General features: G+C 44.5%; 1 protein-coding gene across 1 annotated transcript; it reads right to left on the reverse strand.

The window, feature by feature from the left end:
* Window positions 1-893: 893 nt before the first annotated feature.
* On the reverse strand, window positions 894-7,261 carry RHEBL1 (RHEB like 1). The gene is made up of 8 exons (XM_083169089.1): window positions 7,030-7,261; window positions 5,586-5,657; window positions 5,332-5,399; window positions 5,164-5,246; window positions 4,891-4,947; window positions 3,480-3,527; window positions 3,318-3,402; window positions 894-1,882 (listed from the first exon to the last, which is right to left on the reverse strand). Exons 1-8 carry the CDS (start codon window positions 7,079-7,081, stop codon window positions 1,793-1,795), a joined length of 555 nt encoding a protein of 184 aa, XP_083025215.1. The 5' UTR covers window positions 7,082-7,261; the 3' UTR covers window positions 894-1,792.
* Window positions 7,262-23,496: the final 16,235 nt, after the last annotated feature.

Consider the following 23,496-nt stretch of genomic DNA (forward strand, 5'->3'; position numbering starts at 1 on the left):
AACCAAACCCAACCACCGAATGCAAATAAAATGCAGCTTTTGACTGGCAAGAACACGTTTTTGCTTACTGTTGAAAAGATTTTATTTAGACAAGTGTATTCTGTTTTCTACAATACAGTTTGATTCAGTACAAAAGCCATGCATAGAAGTATGCAGTATCCCAGAAGGATTATGGTACTGTACAGGATTATCATCATACCATCTGTTACAGTTGTATTCTTGTTGGAAGGATCACATATAAAATCTGATCTATCTTCCAATCCAATCCAAACTTCCGTCTTGACCAGAACATTCAGTTTTCAGTCAGACAAAAAAAAAAAATATATATATATCTATATATAACATTTTCAAATGTTAGACAGATTGGTCTGAATGGATTACCTTGCTTGCACTACACAAATAAGTAATTTGCCGCAGGATTTATGGCCATGTTTGCAAATTAAATTGTTAATTGGCAGCAGGTACATTGTTTTCCCAGAGATAAAAACATAAAAATCTTATATAATAAAATGCTAATACTGTTCTTCACTTCTATGGGTGGGGGGGGGTGCAATAGATGTACTTTGTACCACCATTACTCTGTTCAGTCACGCACAGCAGTTGGAGCGGACATTACAATTTATGCCATCATTTTGCCGGTCCGATAATTTCTATACATTCATAAAGTACTCACAGCATTTTAAAATGTCAGTGTACAAACCCAGCTTTCACTGCCGACTCCGACCAATCAAAGCAGTCAGTCACAATTTACTGTTTTCAGCTGCTGCTATAGAACACATCCCAGCTCATCTCCAGAGGAAACTACAGAATACTCTAAAAGTAGTCTCCAGTTATATCTGGATGCAACAGAACAACATTAGCTGTAAAACTGAAATGGGCCATAGCAATAAATGTATTCAGCCCAAAAAACCCCAAATCACTTTATTTAATCTTTTTACAGCGAGGCACAAATTACAACCCATAGATATGGATGTGCCAAAATAATATATCTTATATATAAATAAAAAAACATAATTACATTAGACCATGCTTGGATTGGCCTCAATGATCAAACAAACAATCATTGGCCACAATCTAAAAAAAAAAAAAAAGTATACCAACATGTAATCAAGTACAGTCCAAGACTTTGCATTTATATAAAACAGCCATTCAGCACGTAGAGATCTTAATCCCAGTGCTGAAACCGTAAACAATTTATTTTACCCGTTGCCCCATTAAAGGGTGAGAAACTGCAGCATTTCCAGGACCAATACAAAACTGAAACATTACCACAATCAAAGTGGAACTTGTCCCACCCCATTCACATTTAAGTCTATTGCTACAATAATATAGCTCTTATGAAAGAGGATAGGACATCAGGGCCAATATTTACATAAATAGCTTTTGTGTTAACTGCTTACATATAAACCAACTTACATATAAACATAAATAGAAATCTTTAACAGATTATGTAAATACACAGAAAACACACAAAGAAACCTGTACATACAGCAACATAACTGCTGTAAATTTGTGCAAACTGAACAACAAGTACATATTCACGCCATACAGTAGAAGTCTGTGCCAGTTTAGGGCAGCACAAGACCACAACATGTCATGAAGCAGAACAGTTTATAAAATACAGGGAAAGGGACTCACAGGCAGTGGAGACAATTTACAAGTGTGCACCACTGCCATCGCCAGAGGGACTGAATTGATAGGTGCATGACCCCCTCCCACAGCATGTGGCAAAGTCAAATGCAAGACCACCAGTAGCGCTTCTCCCGAGGCTGCAGGGCTATACAGCAGCATTTCACATCAGCCTGCACTTCTTCTCCTCATTGAAGGAATTCTCCACACGATCAATTTCCTCAATCATTTTGGTGAAAATCTGTTTGCTGACCTGTAATAAACAAGCTGCAGTTACTGAACACAATAGACCCCCGCACAAAGATTTGGCAAAAATAAATTTTTATAAAAAGTGCATTATACTTCCATAAATATTATGGAAGTATGATGCTTCCCAAACAGAAAAAAAGTTAGCAGCCCGATTCAGGTCCAGTCAGTAGCACAATGTATAGATCATATACTGCATTGACAGACATAGTAAGGCTGCAGACATCCGTTTATAGGCAGCCTGCTGTTATTTGGGATGGTAATGGCCTCTGCTTCACAAAACTGAGGAATATCTCCTCCATTCCGTGGTAGTTCCAAAGCTAGAGTCTCCATTTTCAAATGGAGACTTTCTGGTCCTTCAAGAGCTGCAGCAGCCGACCTGCAGAACCTCATTGGTTATTCAGTCAGCCAATTGTGATGAAGGTGATCGGCTGCATCAAACCCGCTTCCTGGAGCATTGCTGGTGCTTCCAAGCAAGCAGCAGGGATTTTCTGTCCACGTCTGTATCCCTCCCTGTGTGTAATAATTCCCAATTGGGGAAGCAGCCATGGTGTAATGGTTAGCATTTCTGCCTCACACCACTGGAGGTCATGGGTTAGATTCCCACCATGGCTCAAACTGTGTTAAGTTTTTATATTCCCCAAGATTGCATGGGTTTACTCCTATTGGAAGTCCGACCTGACAGTCACCAAGGCAGTCCCATTGGGAGGTGTTCCCTCTCACCGGACACCTCTCTGGGATGCAGAGCGAAATCCGGATTGTGCATACACAGTACCTACGTCGGTACTATGAACGCGTAGGTCCCGATGCCTGTCATCTGTCTTATACAGGCGCTAGGACCCTTATATAGGCTTTTGCCGAAGCAGCCCATAGGAGCTGGCCGCATGCGCAGTACAGAGGTATGTACTGCGCATGGACCAGTCCCAGCACCGGTCATCATAGTATAGGCGCCAGGAATGCTCTGTGTGGTGAGGAGCAGCGGCGGCACAGGTGACTGCAATGCGGGCAGCGGCAGCCCCCCTCCTGCCAAAAAGGTATGAGCCACCACTGCGGTTAGGTTAATTAGCTACCAACAAAATTAACCCAAGAGTGAATGTGTGTGCGTGTGTGAGAGTGTGAGTTATAGGAAATATAGATTGTAAGCTCCACTGGGTAAGGGATGGATGTGAAGGTTCAAATATTCTCTGTAAAGCGCTGCGGAATATGGATGTGCTATATAAGAATTAGTAATAAATACATAAACTCTGAAATAACCTGGCACTGAAAAGGAGTTTACACCAACTGGCTCCTCACAAAGCACAATGCATCATCATGGATTATGGTGCTTTCCTGGATGTACAAGCTACCTGTAGACTTCTAATTAACAAACAGAAAGTGTTTATTATAATTGCTAGGGCCCAGAGAGGATGGTCTGCTGGTATGAGGCCAGCTCAACTATTTACCTCTGGCTCTTTAGCCGAAGCCTCCATAAACGCAGCTCCCCAGGAGTCCGCTAACTTCTTACCATCTTCGGTTTTCACTTGACGACTGAAACAAAAATTTGAAATCATAAAATAATGAATATATCTAAAAACTACTAAACTCATATGGAGTGAAATATATACCTGTGGGCTGGGAGGTCATTTTTGTTCCCCACAAGGACAATAGGCATGCTGAAAGACAGAACACCAGTTAAACGCCATGAACCAAATTCCCCCAAATTTACTGTAGAATATAAAAGAACTTAAAGTGCTATTAGCCACCTATTTTTCATAATATGTAGAAACTGCATCATGTTATAAATTGGGGATATGTACCAATAGCATAATGTAGTAGCTTTCAGTCCCCATTATGGTCAATGGGAAGGACTACTGAACCCCGTGTACCAAACTCCATAATGCAAAGTATGGCCCCTTTATTTGGTACAATCTTCTGATGAGGTCATCAGCTGTAAGCCTATAAAGGCACACCAACATATCTTCCAATCTCCTTCCATAGTTTCGGTCGGCTCAGATTCTACAACCTGACACTCAAGATGAAAATTGCCCCCAAAATCCCTGGAAGTAATATTCAGGGACATAATTTATTACAGCTGTCCCTGGGAGTAACACTTAGTACACAGCTGGGATATCTAGATTTAAAATATCAGCCACAAATCAGATGGCTAATTATTGTAGTACCAGGTTGAGTATCCCGTATCCAAAATGCTCGGGACCAGGAGAATTTTGGATAACGGATTATTCCGTATTTTGGAATATTTTAATATTTCAATTATGTATTTTGAAGTATCTTGCATGTATGCTGTATAAACACATAAAATACACACAAATATATTTTATTACCACATAAAATACACACAAATATATTTTATTTGTTCAAAAAACAAGGTTTCAAAACATGAAACAAAATTTGTGTACTATCTCAGATATTGAATTTGGATGCCAAGCAATCATTTTCTTGCACATATATAGTGCCAGTTACATATCATGTCACCAGTAGTGCTGTTACAAATGTCCCCAGTGAGTTTTTAGCAAAATAATATTTTTTTTTTTCACTTTCTGGAATGTATGGTTTTCGGAATAATTCGGATAACGGATACTCGGATACGGGATACTCAACCTGTATTAACACTATTTTTAATACATAGATTCATTGGTCTTGCAATTGTGACAGGCAACCCATTCCTATTAACATATAGAATCAATTTCTCAATCCAGCCATGTTTCCCCATCAGATGACACCTTTAAATTTTCATCGTTTAGGTGAAGTTGTGTCATCACTAAGCAGCCATACCTCACAGGAGGGACATATATATCAGGCTTCAAAAAGTGATAAAATGGAGAGAGTGATAAACAGCAAGCCAATCAGCTCCTATTTACCATGAAACAGGCTGGGTTTGAAAAATGACAGAAGTTGATTGGCTGACTGTTTGTCACTCTCCACATTATCACTTTTTGAAGCTTGAAACATCTGGCCCTTTGTGGGCGAGCTGTAAAAGTGTTTCTTTGAAATAAAAAAAAATGCAGTGTAACTTACAGGCACTTCCCTCTTTTGTCTATAAGCACTCTGTGCAATCCACTGGCAATCTGAAAGCTGTGAAACGAGAAGGGGTAAAATGATCTATAAAATTGTATAATATTGCTATAATAACCAAACAGAGGGAGACTTTTAAGTAACCACGAGATACAGCAGTGGCTGGTGCTATGCAACTCCAATATTGTGTTTCACCAAAAAGGTCAGTAGGGGGAGCAGTAGTACTAGAGAATACTAGTTCTTTACAATACAATAGAATTCCCAGATTCTACTTACCTTCTTGAACAAGCCACAGAATAAACTACAATGTATCCATGTATGCCAAAAACAAAGGACTGAGGAATCAGAGAATATTCATCCTAAATTAATAAGGGGGAAAAAAAAAGTTTTCAATAGAAGTATATTCTGAAAATGACTACGTGTAACTTAAGACTAACAACTTACTTGTCCCGACGTGTCCACCACATCCAACTCAAATTCATCATTGCCAATTACAAAGGTTTTTCTCCAAGCTATAGAGAGAACAGGAAAATAAAGTTAATTTCAAACTAAAATAAAAATAAATAAAAAAAAAAAAATCTCAAAAAACAGAGCCAATGATCTAAAAAAAAAAAAAACAGCTATGTTGAATGGTTTAAAAGAGGGCATACTATATAAAAGTGGTATGACAGAAAAGGATTCATCTTCAATACACTTACTGTTTTCAACGGTTGGTTCATATTGTGGAGAGAAGTCTCCGGAAACAAACTGACGAGCCAAGGACGTTTTACCTGTCAGAAATAAAAAAAATTAAATGAAATACTGATTTGTTTAGATTAGAACATACCAAAATAAAACTTTAATGAAGGATTGAGTGCTCTATTACAAGTGTGAAGCGACACATCAGGAATGTGGAAGTAATTGCGCCAAGAAACCCAGCAACAGTAAAACCCTAAAAGCATTTTAGGGTTGCAGAACAAACAAGATGTAAAGATCCATATTTTCGTTATAAATGCACATCTCACTAGAATAAACCCATAAATGGTTGAGTCAAACGCTGAATATTTTCGTTTAAGAGCAAGATTCTAAATTCCAATGAATATGCCAATCTACAGAAATATAGATCTGAGAAGACGAGATAATTAACATTTTAGTTCCTTTCCTTTGAATACCCCTGTAATTTGTTCACATAATAGACATGGCTATCTATTACAGTAAGCAATATAAGACTCTTCAGTAATAATATTAAATAGATAGCAGGTTGTATAACCCTTTATATAAAACACAATACGCACATACATATTATAAATATGTTTATCACAGAAACAGTTTTACCAATTTTTAAATCGGCATGAGAGATATATATTACATACATACTTTATATGTCACAAATTGCAGTTTTTAATATAAGGATATAATAAATCTACAACTGAAAAGCACTGCAGAAATTGTAAATAAATAAAATAATGTTACATAAGTTATTGACCCTTTAGTGCACCAGCAAAGAGACAGCTCTTTTGTTTGTTTTGTGTGTAGTCATTTCTTAATAAGCATGGACATAATTGCAGGACTTATTGGCTGAGTCAACGATATTAGAATACGAGTTTTCGGGCTGTTGCCATACAAGGACACTAAAGTGGCTCATGAAAAGAAATTATATATATATATATATATATATATATATATATATATATATATATATATATATATATATATATATATATATATTTTAGTATGCTGCTTGTGACACCATTCAGGGACACAATTGCCATGCACCCCCCTCCCCCACACATACACACACATAGTGCTTTCATGTAGAACAGCAACCAACCATCCCTCCCCCCCACCATTACAGCAGCAAACCACACACAGGGCCAGACCACCTCATAGCACTGCCCATTGCTGCCCCCTCCCCTTACACAATGGCAAATGATCACAAGCAGCACTTCCCGTGCAACACACGTAATAAATCACTTCTGCAGTGCACACAATCAGCCCATTTATCACACAGGAAGCAACGCATCCCTCCCAGGAGCTACAACAGTGTGTGTGTTAGAGAATAGATAGATAGATAGATAGATAGATAGATAGATAATACATATATATATACACACACACACACACACACACACACACACACAGTGACCGCAGGCAGCGACTCACCGACTGACGGGTATCCCAGCATCACAACTTTGCGTTGCTTGACCAGAGGCATACTGAGCTACAGGTAATAAATCCAATTAGCGCGAATGGCGATAACAAACGAAGCCGCTCGTCCGGTGTCCCGCTAACCCGGAGGGAGGAGGAACCAGAGGATTATACTATAGCCCGGACCACGCTTCTGGTGCCAAATATAGAAGTCGTATCTTCCATCTCCGCCCGCCGCAGTGACCCGTCCAATCAGGGGCTAACTAAAATTTCTAACGAACGCTCATTGGTAGCGGCTTTAGCAGGTATCCAATAGAAAGACGGATAAAGGTAGCGGCTTTTTTTGTCATTGTTTGGGTTTGTGGCGAGAATAAACAAACAGAGCTCTGTGATTGGATGCTTCCCATGCGACTGGGCGTCGCCATGGGAGGAAGGATGGCAACAAACCCATGTGCTCCTACGAGAGACAAGGTGCCTGCTGCCAATGGCCGGGGGTTTCAGCGTGTCTACAATGCTGTATGGCCACAATAGCTGCTTTTTCTTGCCCCACCCCCATGTGCTGTTCTCTTGCTTGTTTCGTAAATGGAAATTCCTAACAAGGGCCTGGAGGTGGACGTGAACAGGCTATATACTAGGGAGCCTTCAGTATATAGATAAATACTTTTCACCTACAGAACTATTGGACTGTGTATTATAGGGAATGCAGAATATGGGGTGTTCAGTATCTGCACCACAGAAGGTTAAAAGAGAAATAGAAGTGGGAACTAATAACTTGGGTTCATGGTACTCCAGGGCAATTTTTTTTTTTTAAATGGTCTGCTCCTGCCACATATAGTACCCAGAAATCCGAGAGAGAGAGAGAGAGAGAGAGAGAGAGACAAGATACAAAGACACAAGATACAATGGCCTAATTTATTTATTTATTTCCAGTTTCGGTACTTGTGAGTTATCTGGGCGCCCGATTTCTAAATCGGGTCGGATCGGGCACATCGCATCGCATCGCATGCGACCATCGGATGCGATGCGATGCGATGACCCGATTTTTCCATAGGAATCAATGTTAAAATGGACTGAGTCCATTTTAACATGGAATTCAATGGGAAAAAGGGGTCCTTTTCATACCCCTACTATCCAAGTGGGCATGGAGTTGGATATAAACCTGTGGCGAGCGTAGCGAGCCACCGAGCCCGAAGCGTGGCGAGCGTAGCGAGCCCCGCGAGGGGACACAGAATACCGTCCCCTCGCGGGGCTCGCTTCGCTCGCCACGCTTCGGGCTCGGTGGCTCGCTACGCTCGCCACAGGTTTATATCCAACTCCATGCCCACTTGGATAGTAGGGGTATGAAAAGGACCCCTTTTTCCCATTGAATTCCATGTTAAAATGGACTCCGTCAATTTTAACATTAATTCCTATGGAAAAATCGGGTCATCGCATCCGATGGTCGCATGCGATGCGATGCGATATCGCATCGCATCGCATCTGATTGTATGCCTTAACTTAAGGCATACAATCAAAAAATCGGGCGCCCAGATAACTCATAAGTACCCCAGTTTCTTATATAGCGCAGCAGATTCCGTTGCGCTTTACAATAGTAGACAGTGATAAAACAAACTGGGTAACAACAGACAGACTTGGAGGTAGGAGGGCCCTGCTGCAAGCTTACAATCTATAGGGATATAGGAGGGAAACACAATTAAGCTTCAATTATTCGAGAAATCGCAAAGCAATGGATTATTGAATGACTGCAAATACGTACTGTACGAATATGTGTATGGATTGTAAACGCAATGTGGCCTAATTTTGACACAGAAAGCTGAAGTGTGGGGGCGGTGACCTGCCATTTTCTGTGAGTGTCCAGGCGTGCTCAAGCGTTTATGAGGAGGATCTGTGATGTCAGATATAACCACTTCCACCTTGTCTCAGTCACAGAATAGTTTAATGGTCAGAGCTACTCACATTTGCACAGGCTGTTTGAAGATTCGAGAATTGCATATGGATTTGACAAGTTGATGGAGGTATGCAAATCATTTGCAAATTTAGACAGGTATGTCTTTATCTTGCTCTCTCGTATCCATGTCTCTCTCATAAGGCTCACATACAATTTGGCACTTGATGAGCCAAATTTTACATGTGATAAATCGCTTGCGATTTATCACATGTAACGGGGAGCTGCAGCGGGCAGTGAGGAGCAGGGGGTGGGCGGTGAGGGGCAGGGGGGCAGCGGTGATCCTCATCAGGAGGGGCGGGCAGCGGGTCCCTGAGCGCTTAGCTGGCGGCGCCGGCGAGTGCTGACCTGGCTGCCGCCGGGCGGTGTGATCACAGATATCAGCAGTGTTGCAGAACGGGCAGTGCAGTGGTGGGTATTAGATTTTTAAAACACCTGTCAAATGACTGGATGTTCTCTGATTGGCTGCTCTCAGCCAATCAGAGAACGGCCAGTCATATGACAGGTATTTTAAAAATCTAATACCCGCCACTGCACTGCCCGTCCCGCAGCGCTGCTGATATCTGTGATCACATCGCCCGGCCAGCACTCGCCGGCGCCGCCAGCTGAGCAATCAGGGACCCACTGCCCGCCCCACTGCTCCCCCGGTATCTGCATGCATACCTGTCAGGTGGGCAGGCATATGCATACAGGGAGGTCGGACGTGATCTTATGTGCTGACCGTCCGACCTCCCTGATCCGGTCCGATGCGCACGGGACCGCGCATCGGATCGGATCAGATGTCACACACCTGCGATTTTGGACCGATTTCACCCGGTTATCGGCCCAAAGTGCTGAAATCTGATGAAATCATCCCAAAATCGCATAGTGTATGGGGCCTATACTGCTCCATATGTGTTTCTGTCTCTGGGGCTAATTCAGCTTGGATCCCTAAAGTGAGAATTCGCAGTGGACAGCGAGGAGAAAGTCGTTGGCCAGACAGAAAGAAAACCCACCCTGGGTCAGAGAGGGAGAGAGAAAGACATGGGCAGAGAGAGAGAGACCTGGGTCAGATAGTTGCCCTGTACACATGGTGGCACAGGAGGTTTGTGTGGAGCAATCTAGTTAAGCACAGATCGCTCAGCACACAGCGCAGCAGCAATGCGTGCTAAGCAATCTGGCACTGCCCGTATTCTCAATAGAGAGAACATGGGCGATGACTAGATATTGCAAGCATGCTTGCAATATCTAGTCCAGCGATAGGGCCACACATTTCTATTGCTATGGGGCATACATACACAGTGATTTATGCTTAATTTCTAAGCAAAATAGTCAGATCGCTTAAAAATGGGGCTTAAATCTCACCCCTGTGTATGTCCCAAGAGAAAGACCTGTGCATAGAGAGAGAGAGACCTGGGGCAAAGAGAGACATTGGATAAAGACAGAGAAAACACAGGGGCGGATTAGGTAATAAAAGTTACCCTGGAAAATTTCTAGACGTGGCTTCACGTGAGCAACACCAAATCGAATGTAGGCAGAACCAAGATTACCATAATCTCCAAAACATCACAAAAAATTCCTACCACTCCACGGTGGAGCCCAGAAACACCCCAGAAATTGTAACAACCCTAGATAGCACCCATTACTGTCCCTTTAACAGATTTCACAATGGATATAGATGGGCGTCCGGCTTAGAAAAGTATTTGCCACGTTGTGTGCTCTGCAACCAACAAAGGTTGTTTGTGTGGGACACAGGAGGGGAATGGGGCCACTACTGACAGGTGGCTTTACAGATTTACCGGCCTACCGGGAATCTTCCCTGTATGATCTATGGCCAATCTGCCCCTGGAAACACATATGGAGGAGAGAGAGTGACATGGATTAGAGATAGAAAAATACATGGATCATAGAGAGACCTGGGGCAGAGAAAAAGATATATCTGGGGCACAGAGAAAGAAAGACCTGGGCAGAGAGCGCGAAGGCCCCCATATACTACTTGCCTTACGCTCCGACTTGCCTTATGCCCCTGATTGGTATTAATAATTCCGGTTGTCCAACATGTTGAAATTTAGCAACCACTGTGGGATTATTTAGACCTAATCGCACGGGTGCAAATTTGCAGGCTGGGTGAATATCGATCAACTGCGCATGCATACGGCTCATAGTATACATTGACAAGGTCATCATGTTATAAAATCTTGCTACCTTTTTATGTCGCTGGCAGTTCATGAGGTGATTGACAGATGGGCTATGCACAGCCTGCTCACAGTGCAAAAATCATTAGCTGATGAGTGAGTGCAGCTAATCACCGGCCTGCGATATGCCGTGCACATCCAATCGCAGGCTTACACACAGCGGGATTTTCTCTCTGGTTGGGCGACTATTACCACAGGACTATTAATCAGGTCTGAATAACCCCATTGTACATATACACCCATTAGAACGCCAGGCTAAACAACCAGAGGGCAATGTGAGCTCGTCATGCACTTTCTAACTTCACACACGTGAAAATGGGCTAATCGTTCCATGAGCTTTTCTATACTGATGGAAATACCCCCATTTCATTTAGATAACTGTGCCACAGTTGTCCAGTGTGGTCAGAAATGAACTCCATATGCTTATGTTTACAGTGCATTATGTAGACTTCATGTATCTTGCACAAACTGATAGGACACCATTATGCATTGATAATAGGGGACTATTCTAACCCACCCTTTAATTTAGTAATGGTCTCAAAACATTTTTTTGTTAGGATTCACTGAATTTGGGGAGATTTTCATTGGTGTGTTTTGGTTATACAAGCATGGCTGTGATTAAGAAGCAGCTTTCCTTCTCCTGCTGCTGGGGATAACACTGTTTTCTCATTAGCCTTTGTTTTCTGGTGTAAATAAGGCTATATCTAGAAGGAATGCAAACCATGGAGACAGTGCCTGGGGGGTGTTACTGGACTCTGTAGCATACTAGAAACACCAATGTCCACAGAGTATGCAGCCAGCTTTAGATAACTTAAGTGGCAAGTGATATGCGCCATATACACGTTCCGACCATGAGCGATGCAGCTTCGCTGGGTGTGGGTTGTTAGGTCTACACCAACTAGGTCGACACCATTAGGTCGACATGCAGCAGGGTCGACATGGGTTTTTTCACTTATTTTACCCGAATGTCAACACAGTCAACATGGACACAGTTTGAAGTGCACCGCATTCCCTCGCTTCGTTCGCGATGCTTCGGGCACTATTTTATTCTCCCACCACGCCCTAGTGGATGGTAGGGCACATGTTGGCTTTAAAAATACAGTGAAAACCCCCATGTCGACCTATTGACTGTCGACCTTGCCAATGTCGACCTAATACTTGTGTCGACCTAATGAGCTGACGACCTTGACCTATGTCGACCTTGTTGCCTGTCGACCTGAGCCTTCACATTGCAGTAGATTACCGTTTTAAATACCATTTAAGTGCCATTCACATCAGTCAACCGGTTTAATCCCCTCAACACGTTTCAAGGCAGAATGCAGGGGACAGCCTATCACAGGTCTGTAATCTGTTGTTTTTACTAAATACCGTATCAGAACCATTCTCACTGCATAAAAAAACGGCTCTGAAACGTGTAGGACTCTGCTTTTTAAACATTTTGAAATACTGGTTATCTTTAACCGGTAAATGAACTCTAGCGCTTTCCCACTGCAGCCTTAAACGTGTTGAAATGGAAAAAAAATGGCAATATACCGTTTAACAAGTGCGGTGGGAAAGGGGTATAAGAAAAAGCTGTGTTCATAACAGTAATCTCAGGCCCCTCCGCAACCATTCACAGGAAAAATGGAAACAAAGACAAATCATAACACACCCCTCCTGTGGTCCCATGCTATCTCTCCACTTGTTTCCATGCAGTGAATGGATGTCAGCACTCTGATTGGTCATTAGCTCCAGTTCTTTATTTATTTATTACCAGTTATTTATATAGAACACATATAGGGGGTTATTGTTATGGACATACTCCCCTGCGTGTACACGCAGGGGAGCGATGCTGAGCCTCTGCGCATGCGCATTTATGGGCATGTGGAGACGCTGGGTGCAAGCAGGCAACAAAACTGCTAGTTCGCTGTTCCATTCGCACCTATCAGTGTGGCCATGAGCGGCAGTGGCGAGGGGTTGCGCTCATTTGATGGTCGGTGCAGCACTTTTATTTGAACATTCACATCAGTCCCTGGTCCAGTGGAGCTTACAATCTATATTCACTACCGCACACACACACACACACACACACACACACACACACACACACACACACACACACACACACACACACACACACACACACACACACACACACACACACACACACAGACATTCTAGGGTTAATTGTTGTTGGTAACCAATTAACCTACCAGTATATATTTGGATTGTGGAAGGTAACCGGAGTACCCGGAGAAAACTCATACTTGCCTACTTTTTATTTCTCCTCTTAAAATTACGTAAAATTACACGATTTACTGATATAGTTAACTTGGGCTTGGCTACCCTCCCGGGACCCATTTTTTTTGAGCATCCAGGACATTCCGAGTGTGGAGGGTATCAGTAGGCAAGCATGGGTTAACTATATCACCGGTGCCACATGGCAAATTATATAACGCACACAGACTGAACAATATTATATACCAATATCATTCAGTGACATTGCCAGGTATGTATGCTGTCGCTGACGATATTGAGATTGAGCTGCATGCACAGACAGCGGTGGGGTCCTGAACAACGATATTGAGCATAGACACTAAGGGGCCCTTCTGAGCAATGTCTTTTAAATATGTGTCTAGTGTGTATGGGTTTAAAACCTTTACAGTAGTTACAGTAGCGAATTCCTGAATAATGTGAATAAATGCATTTCCAAGTGTCTGTGACTTCTTAGCTGCTCCTTTGCTGCCGTCTTGAATTGATGTGATGCTAATTGCACTTTGCAGAGGTAGAAAGGCAGGAATTCTCAGGCATTGGAATGTAATTGAAGGGTTGGGAAAGCCATGAAAATTCCAGGTGATTTCTTTAAGTACAGAGGGACCTACATTCACTGATTTATCCATTTAGAGAAGGGATGAGAAGCTGCTAATGGATTTTATTACTATGTAGATTGCTTACAACTGCATTCAATTGCTAAAATATTTACATGCCCAAAATACAGTAAAGTGTATGTATAACGCTGAAAACGCATAATATGTCTGCACTATATAAATAACTGTTAGTACTAACTCATACCTCCCAACAGTCCCGATTACAGCGGGACAGTCCCGATTATCAGGGCCTGTCCTGCTGTCCCTCCCGCGGCCGGCAGTGTCCCGCGGTGAGGGGGGGCTGTTGGGAGTCCCCCCTGTCGGCTGCTAAGCAGCGGGGAATAAACGCTGTGTGCATGCGCACAGCGTCTATCCCCGCAGCCAGGGGGCTGGGGGCATGGCTAGAGGCTCATAGAGCCTCTGGGTCATGCCACCATAGCGGTAAAATGGGGGGCGTGGCCTCGCGGGAGAGCTGTGAGTATAGGACACGCCCCGGAATTAGGCCACGCCCCCGAAATTTCCGGCGCGGCTGCGGCGCGCAGCAGCTACGTCCCGACTCGAGGACGTCAGAAGTTGGGAGGTATGCTAACTGGTAACAATTTCAAACTATTTCCATGACTGACTACTTATGCTAATTCTAACATAGGGGTTATTCAGGCCTGATCAATGCTGGGTGGATTTGCAAGGCGGACAATTATCGACCGGCCAATTTCTGGGAATGTCAGCAAAAATGCAGGCATGCTCAGGTGTTTTCAGGGAGGGTGTGTGATGTCAGCTCCAGCCTCGATCAGCCTGTTTCTATGGCATAGGCAAAGTAGGTTTTGCGTTATGCACAGACTGGGAAAATCATTTGATGGCGAGTGAGTTGCGTGTGGATTTGCAGCTGTCCATAGATCTTGTGATTTTTTTCAAGCTATTCGTAGCCTTGCACTCGGCAGATTTTAACTCTGTCTGGGCGGCCACTATCTGGTCACATGGCTCTGCTAAATCGCACAGCAGCAATCAAGTCTGCATAACTCCCATAATAAGAGGTGCTACAACACTAAGAGGGGTATTCAATCTCCCGTATTCCCGACGGGGGAAATAGCAGCGGGGCCCTATTCAATGCTGTCTTTCCCGACAGCATTGAAGAGAGAACTCGGCAGAATGGACCTGACTTTAGAAGCAGTCGGGCCCGTTCTGCCGAGGAACGACCATGGATTGTCGAGCTCCCGGCCGCAGCTCGACGATCCACGGGCGCATCTCTCGTTGGGCAGGCGAGACATTGAATCCTGTCTGCCGATTCTTTGTTGAGAAGAATCGATGAAGAACGCGACAGGGTCATGGCTGTGGAGCCAGCCCGACAGTCGTGACCCGGATTGAATATCCCCCTAAACCAGGGGTGGGGAACCTCAGGCCCGGGGGCCGTATGCGGCCCCCATAGCTGGTCTGAGTGGGCAACCCACTTGCCTGGCGGCTTTGCCAGGAGTCAACTACAGGAGAATTCTCACGAGAGGTAGGTAGTTCTCGTTAGATTCTTCTTACTCAGCAGCAGCCAGAGACTGTCTGTCCTATTCAGCGGCAACCGCTGGAGCGTGGGACGGCTGCAGCAGGACAATTTGAAAGAAAATTTTTGACATATGGCTCCCTAAGGAATTTTTCCACATACAAACGGCCCTTGGCACAAAAAGGTTCCCCACCCCTGCCCTAAGCCTTGTAGTTCCACACAGAGAAAAAGATAAAATGCAGGTACACACACTAGATGCTAAACACTGATAATCAGAATAATTGTAAATGACTCTAAAATGTAACATCAATTTAAGGGGCTTAAAACTAGTTTGGCTAAAAATCTGGGCAAAGCAACTGCAACCAGTTGACCTCATCTAGTGGGTTTGTAACCATTCCTGCCAACTTTTGAGATCTCCTCTCTGGGAGAAGCCAGGAGTGGAGACACATAGGCTGCATGTTGGGGGTGCTGGAATGAGATGACATTACCAAGCCCTGTCCCCATACAATTTAGCCCTGCAAAGACTTGCAAAATCCTGCATTTACCTCAACTGGAATGGGGAAAATGGGGGCTCTGGGGAACATGCAGGAGACTTGGATACCTTCCAGGGGGGCCAGGAGGGCCAACCGATTTTCTGGAGCCTCCCGGCAATTCTAGGAGGGTAGGCAGGAATGTTTTTAACACAGCATATACATTTTATTAAATAGTTATCAAAAGTCTAATATAGGCATTTCCAACCACGGTCCTCAAGGCACACCAACAGTGCAGGTTTTAGTTATATCCAGGCTTTAGCACAGATGGTTTAATTAGAATCCCTCAGATACTAATTAAGTCACCTGTGCTCAAGCCTGGATATCTACAAATCCTGCACTGTTGGTGTGCCTTAAGGACTGTGGTTGGGAATGCCTGGTCTAATACCTTCATTAGTTTTCTAAAATAAATCTAAGAAAGCCAAAGCAAAGTGATGTAATCGCCTATAAATAGCTGTGTAGAGCTTGCATAATACCAAACTGTTACAGAGCTACCCTATGTCAAAGGTCAGTAGCTGCTACTCAGCAGAAATGTGTTGCACTTCATTATGTGTGCATCGCAGAACTCAGAGACAAGACAGCATGTGCGCTTGAACCTCTAAACAAAGGGAGGGGGACTAAAAATACAATGAGTGTAGCACTGCCTATATAGGCTTCCCTAAAACCTGCAAGCATGTTATTTATGGAACATTACCAGGTGGTTATAGTAGTGACATTGCAGCACTGACGTGTAATGGTTAGCATTAGGCACAGCGCTGAGGTCATGGGTTTATTTATTATTTATTTATTTATTAATTAACAGTTTCTTATATAGCGCAGCATATTCCGTTGTGCTTTACAACAGAAGTGATACAACAAACTGGGTATTTACAGTCAACGGTAAGAGGGCCAAGGCAGAGAGAGAGAGAGAGAGAGAGATCTAGAAGAATAAGTAGTGAATAGTGGCCTTTAGATTTAGCAGTGACCAGATCATTCACAACTTTAGTCAGTGCTGTCTCTGTGTTGGGAACGAAAGCCTGACTGAAGCGGGTCTAATAAGTTGTGTGAGTTAAGAAAGCGTGTGAGGTTCCCAACAACATTAACCCAAGAGTGACTCTGTGTGTGTGTGTGTGTGTGTGTGTGTGTGTGTACATGTGGTACAGAATATAGATTGTAAACTCCAATGGGGCAGGGTCAAATGTGAATGTTCAAATATTCTCTGTAAAGCTCTAACGAGCAGGGCCCTCTCTCCTCATGTGCTTTTCGATGAATATATCTCTGCCACTGTTATAATTGCCTGTGTCCACTGCTGCAACTGCCTTTTATTTACCATATACTTGTCCTACTTTGCATTTGTACTGTAAATCACTATTTTCTTGTTTTGTTCTTTTAATCATCTATGTATTGTCAGGCACTGCGGAACCCTTTGTTATCATATAAATAAACGATAATAATAATAGTAATAATAATAATAATAATAATAAAAAGCGCTGCGGAATATGTGTGCACTATATAAGAAACTATAAATAAATATGTGTTTGACTTTCTTATTAATCAAACAGATACAGTACCTGTTCCTCTTAGTGGCATCACTACCCAGGTGCAGGGGGTGCAGCTCGCGCCTGGGTGTCTCCCCCAAAACGGGTTACACAAAGTGCCGCACTGAAGTCAGCCCTATCGCAGGAGGCAGCCAGCATCTTCTGAGATGCTGGACATGCCCCCCGAGGTGACCTAAATGGGGGTCATCATGATGCCATGCCCCCTTTCAAGTAGGCCCCACACCCTTTTTGGTCAATGACTATGGTTTCTCCCATAATTTCGATCTAGAAAATATAGGCCCTAAAGGGGCCTGGCTATAAATTCCAACTTTTACGTCACTGTTTGTCTCAAAGTAAAACCGTTGTAGGAAGCTATCCTACTGATTTGATTTCATAAAGAGGGCCCATTTATCATCCTGTTTTAAAATGGTAAAACTCATTACGGGTGATAAATGGTGATCCAGCCAATACACTCCCAACTGTCATTTTAAAAACACTTGACAGGAGCTGATTGGCTGGAGCACCATTTATCATACGCAGCTCATGAATAAATTGGTCCCATAGTTTATTGTACAATAAAATTATTTTCCGTCAAAGATTTTGGGGCTGATGCTTTAAACCTTCTAAAGCTGGGTACACACTATGCGATTTATGGCATTTCCAATATAGTAACAATACAGGCGGTGCTCCTCGGCGAACGATATAGGGCACACACACACACACGGAATGATATCACTAACTATATTGTTCAGTGATGTCACGTGCAGGAGCTGAGAGGTATGCCGAGCCCCGTTAACATTTTGGGGCATGGCCTAATCATAGGAGGCGTGGCCACCTTCTGTGATTAGCCACGCCTCCCACATTTTAACGAGGAAATAGTGAAAAAAAACCTCTAAAAAGTTGAGGGGGGAATGTTATTATTCCACCCCCACCCCCCCCCACAATCCAGCAGCAGCAGCACACATGAGTTCTCACGCTGTCAGACATGCAAGGCGGAGCCTAATTAGTTAGGTAATTAGTACACGCCCCCCCCCCCCCCCTCAGTGGCCCTGCAGACAAGAAGCGACAACTTGCGGGAGCGCTCATAATAAAAGATAATATGTGGAGAAGTTGCTTTAGCAACCAATAACTTCTAACTATTGTTTATCGAGTGCATACAACCCATGACCTCAGTGCTGTGAGGCAGTAATGTTAGCCATTGCACTGTCCGTGCTGCCCTTTCAACTTACATGCTGAAAAACTGTTTAAAACTTTTTAAAATGTATATGAATATAATACCCATATTGTTCTTAATTGTGCAGTAAATAACTAGTCATGTTAATACGTATTTTCAAATAGAATATTAATATTTTAACTAGATGGGGGTTTTTTTGTGAGCTTCTTGCACATAGGGTACAGATTTTAGTGTGTTTCAGTTGGTGAATAGAGTGTTGTCTTCCATACCCATAGATATGAAGGTAATACCCCTTTCACACTGCACTTTTTAAAACGGTATATTGCCGTTTTTTTTTCCATTTTAAAACGTTTAAGGCTGCAGTGTGAAGGTGCCAGAGTTGATTTACCGGTTAAAGTTAACTGGTATTTCAACACGTTTAAAAAGCAGAGTCCTACACGTTTCAAAGCCGTTTTTTAGGCAGTGTGAATGGCTCTATTTCTATGGCTTGAAACGTGTCCCTTGGGGGTTAAACAGGTTGAATGTGTGAATGGTATTAAATGCTTTTTAAAACGGTTTTCACCTGCAATGTGAAAGGTCTTAAGGTTCAGACCCGTTTTAAAGTCCCATTTAGGAATACAGGGTCAATACCCGTTTCTGCAATGTGAAAGCAGTATAGGACCCAAGGCCAGCACTGTTAGTAAACAAATGTCTTCCTACCATCTACGAAGATAGCAAACTTCCTAGTTGATTAGCTGATGGGGGAGGGAGTGTGTGACCTAAACTTGCTGTCTTTAGTGTACTTTCATGGGTGTGTATGCCTCAGGGGGAGCTGGTGTTAAATCCTAGGCTGGAATCATTGTATTGGCATCTGCAGCAGGGTCTATTTGAAGTTTGGTGGAAGGGGGTGGGGTGAGGTGGAAAACTTCCAAGTATTTGTTATGCTATGCCAGGAATTTTAGGACTGGGGAAGAGTTTTGCAGAAAGGAAGCAGCATGTACTCAGCACTTACTAACAGAACATAATCAATAAAGCTAGCTTCAGGGGTCCTTGGGATGCTGGGTCATGTGGTCGTAGTGATAAGAGTGATAAGAGTTCAGCAAGTAATGTCATTTGCTAATCTTTTAAACATTTGCTCTTTACTAGAGGAAATATTAACATAGTAAAGGACAGTCCCAATTATTGTTTTAAGTAGTTGTCAAAGTCTCAAACAACTTAGCTTCATTGCTGGAGTAAAGGCCCCCATACACTTGGGCGACTTGTCGTAAAGACAAGTCAGCCCCGATTTCCCCTGAGCTTCCCCCGGCAGCTCCCCGGGGAGCTTGATAAGATTTGGCACTTGATGTGCCATTTTTTACATGTGATAAATCGGATGCGATTTATCACATGTAAACCCGGGGAGTAGCAGGGGGGGGGGGAGAGGGTCCGTGGCAGGGGGCGCCGCGGGGACCGGAGAGTCAGCAGCGGGTTGCGGCGGGAGGCCGGGAGCATAGTAAAAAAAAATCCTATTCAAAATCTGGGCGGCCGCTGATTGGCTGAGCTCTCAGCCAATCAGCGGCCGCACAGGTTTTGAATAGGATTTTTTCTATTCTCCCGCTCGCCGCAAGGTCTGGTGTAGCGGCGAGCGGCGAGAGTAAATCCTATTTAAAACGGTGGATTGCGGCGCGCTGCTGGAAGGGCAGAGGCAGCGTGCAGGGGACGCTGCGGGGGACAGTGACAGCGACGGAGAGCCGGGCAGAGGGAGGCGGGAGCTGTCAATGCTGGAAAAAAAAAAGCCCATACAATGAATGGGAAGCCTGTGATTGGCTGAGTGCTCTCTCAGCCAATTGCTGACTGGCTGAGAGAGCGCTCAGCCAATCACAGGCTGCCCATTCAATGTATGTTTTTTTTTATTCCAGCGCTGACAGCTCCCGGCTCCCCCCTGCCTGCCTCTATGTTACTGCCGCCTCTGTGTCCCCCGGCCCGCAGCGTCCGCTGACTGCACAAATGTCCCCCGCCCCCAGCTCCCTCCACCTGCCCGAAGCGTTTACAGTTCCCCTACCCGACTCCTTCGGCAGCGGGGACCAGTCAGGGGAAGCGGCAGGAGCAGGCTGGAAGCGGGGAGTGGTCCGGGGGAGCGTCAGGAGATGTAGCGGCAGATGGGGACCACAGATGGAGAACAGAGACCGGAGGCGCGGCGGGAGAATAGGAAGAAATCCTATTCAAAAGACCGGGCGGCCGCTGATTGGCTGAGAGCTCAGCCAATCAGCGCCGCGGCTGCCCGGTCTTTTGAGTAGGATTTCTTCCTATTCTCCCGCCGCGCCCCCGGTCTTTACTCTGCATCTGCGGTCCCCGTCTACAGCTCCCCCGAACCGGTCCTCAAGGTACCCATAGATCTATCGGATCTGAAACATCGTGGGTGCTAAAAAGTACCCACGATGTGCCCATGATGGGTCAGATCCTATACATCTTATGTTCAGCAGGTCCGACGCCCTGATCCGATCCGATGCGCGCGGGAACGCGCATCAGATTGGATCAGATGTCACAAACTACCGATTTTGGGCCAATTTCACCCGATTTATCGGCCCAAAGTGCCGAAATCGGGTGAAATCGGCTCAAAATCGCATAGTGTATGGGGGCCTCTATTCTCAAGAGACTGCACAATAATTAAAAAATTGTACTTTATTAAAATATAGTTTTATCTGTCACGTTTGTCTTTCATTCCTCTCTGTAAAGCGCTGCGGAATATGTGTGCGCTATATAAGAAACTGTTAATAATTAAAATAAATAAATACAATTCCTGTATTTTAATGTAGCAGTTTTGAAAGAAAAAACGGTATTTCCTCATCTTTGCGGCCACCACTTACGCTACAGAACTTACGTATCGTAGCCCTCACCGCCCTGGGTCCATGCCACCATACCGAGCCTAAAACATGGTGAGCGAAGGGAGCCCACGAGGGGACGATGATGCTATTCTGAAAGCGGCTAACGTAACTGGCGTAAGCTGTGACCATAAAGATGAGGAAGTTCCGAAAAAAAACATTTGATGTGTGCAAACAATGTAATACTGAATTGCATGCAATCAATAGTGATCACAAAACATTGGCCCTTATTCTGATCGGTGCGGCCGGATCCGATTATGCGGCCAGGACCGTGCGTGCGAAACCCCGCCTTCCATACTGATCGCTAACTCCGTCCGTACGCGGTAAGAAGCTGGCCGAACGGACCGCACGTGTATTTTTCACGGAATACGCCTCCTCCATCTAAGGGAACCTCCCCCATCATTCGATGGTCGCAGACCGAGTGCTCCACCAGCTCCCGCAACCTCAGACCACACGGACATTTTTCCGTGCAAAAGCAGGGATCTGGGCGGGCAGCTGACATCCACCGATGTCATATGTCCGCCCCCTACACGTGCGTCACGGTCGCATTACCATACGTACGCCCAGCGTTTGCATGGGAACGCCCATGAAACGCGGGGCGTATGCATATGGTAATGAGCCCAAATAGCCCTTCACGCCCCTCTCCACCCCCTGTTCGGAGTGTTCACATATCATGCGGGATTTGGCCGTACGCCCCGCTCGCACATGCGCAGAGACGCCTCTGCACATGCGCAGACACAAAACTTCGGCGGGCCGAACGCACGCGGATATATCCGCACCGACCAGAATAAGGGCCATTGTAACAGAAATAGACTAGATATTATTAAACAATCTGAATTTTAACTATACAGTCTTAGAATATTTGGTTATGGGATAGTGAGTTGACGATGTCTAGGTTGACAGGCACTAGGTTGACTACTAAAGGTCGACAGTGACTATGTTGACACCTATAAATGGTCATCATACCCTAGGTCGAGATATGTGTCAACCATTTATAGGTGTCGACCTAGTCACTGTAGACCAGTGGTCAGGGAACAGGGGAAAATTACCCCAAATGGAGTCAAATTAAATTCCTGGGGGGAATGAGTGGTCACACTTGCGAGACACAGCCGGGCATGCATACAGTACTGTAGTGTACAAGGACCTGACGCAGTGCAGTGCGGGCTGTGTGTGTTACAGTGCTGTAGTGTACAAGGACCTGACGCAGTGCAGTGCGGGCTGTGTGTGTTACAGTGCTGTAGTGTACAAGGACCTGACGCAGTGCAGTGCGGGCTGTGTGTGTTACAGTGCTGGAGTGTACAAGGACCTGACGCAGTGCAGTGCGGGCTGTGTGTGTTACAGTGCTGTAGTGTACAAGGACCTGACGCAGTGGAGTGCGGTCTGTGTGTGTTACAGTGCTGGAGTGTACAAGGACCTGGCGCAGTGCAGTGCGGGCTGTGTGTGTTACAGTGCTGGAGTGTACAATAACCTGACTTAGTGCAGTGCGGGCTGTGTGTGTTACAGTGCTGTAGTGTACAATAACCTGACGTAGTGCAGTGCGGGCTGTGTGTGTTACAGTGCTGGAGTGTACAAGGACCTGACGCAGTGCAGTGCAGGCTGTGTGTGTTACAGTGCTGGAGTGTACAAGGACCTGACGCAGTGCAGGCTGTGTGTGTTACAGTGCTGTAGTGTACAAGGACCTGACGCAGTGGAGAGCGGGCTGTGTGTGTTACAGTGCTGGAGTGTACAAGGATCTGACGCACACACAGCCATACATGGTAATCATCATCATCATCATCATCATCATCAATGGCTGCCAGGCAGTGTACCGTACCAGCAGGATATATCATCAATTTCCTGGGGTACAGTGTGTATTACAATTATATGATTTTCTTTCTTTCAAATAAAGGGGGTAACGTTTTCGTATCTAAATATATTTTCGGGTAAAAGGTAAAACAAAGTTCTCTGACCCTTGCTGTAGACCATTAGAA

Source organism: Crinia signifera, chromosome 2 (assembly GCF_055691185.1).
Source record: "Crinia signifera chromosome 2, ASM5569118v1, whole genome shotgun sequence".
NCBI classification, from domain to species: Eukaryota; Metazoa; Chordata; class Amphibia; order Anura; family Myobatrachidae; genus Crinia; species Crinia signifera.

Excerpts from the sequence above, each read along its gene's own strand:
- RHEBL1 (XM_083169089.1), bottom strand. The coding sequence starts at position 7,081 with ATGCCTCTGGTCAAGCAACGCAAAGTTGTGATGCTGGGATACCCGTCA. Across the intron at positions 5,400-5,585 it reads TGAACCAACCGTTGAAAACA|CTTGGAGAAAAACCTTTGTA; the intron begins GTAAGTGTATTG and ends TTCTCTCTATAG. Across the intron at positions 1,883-3,317 it reads CTTCGGCTAAAGAGCCAGAG|GTCAGCAAACAGATTTTCAC; the intron begins GTAAATAGTTGA and ends TGTTTATTACAG.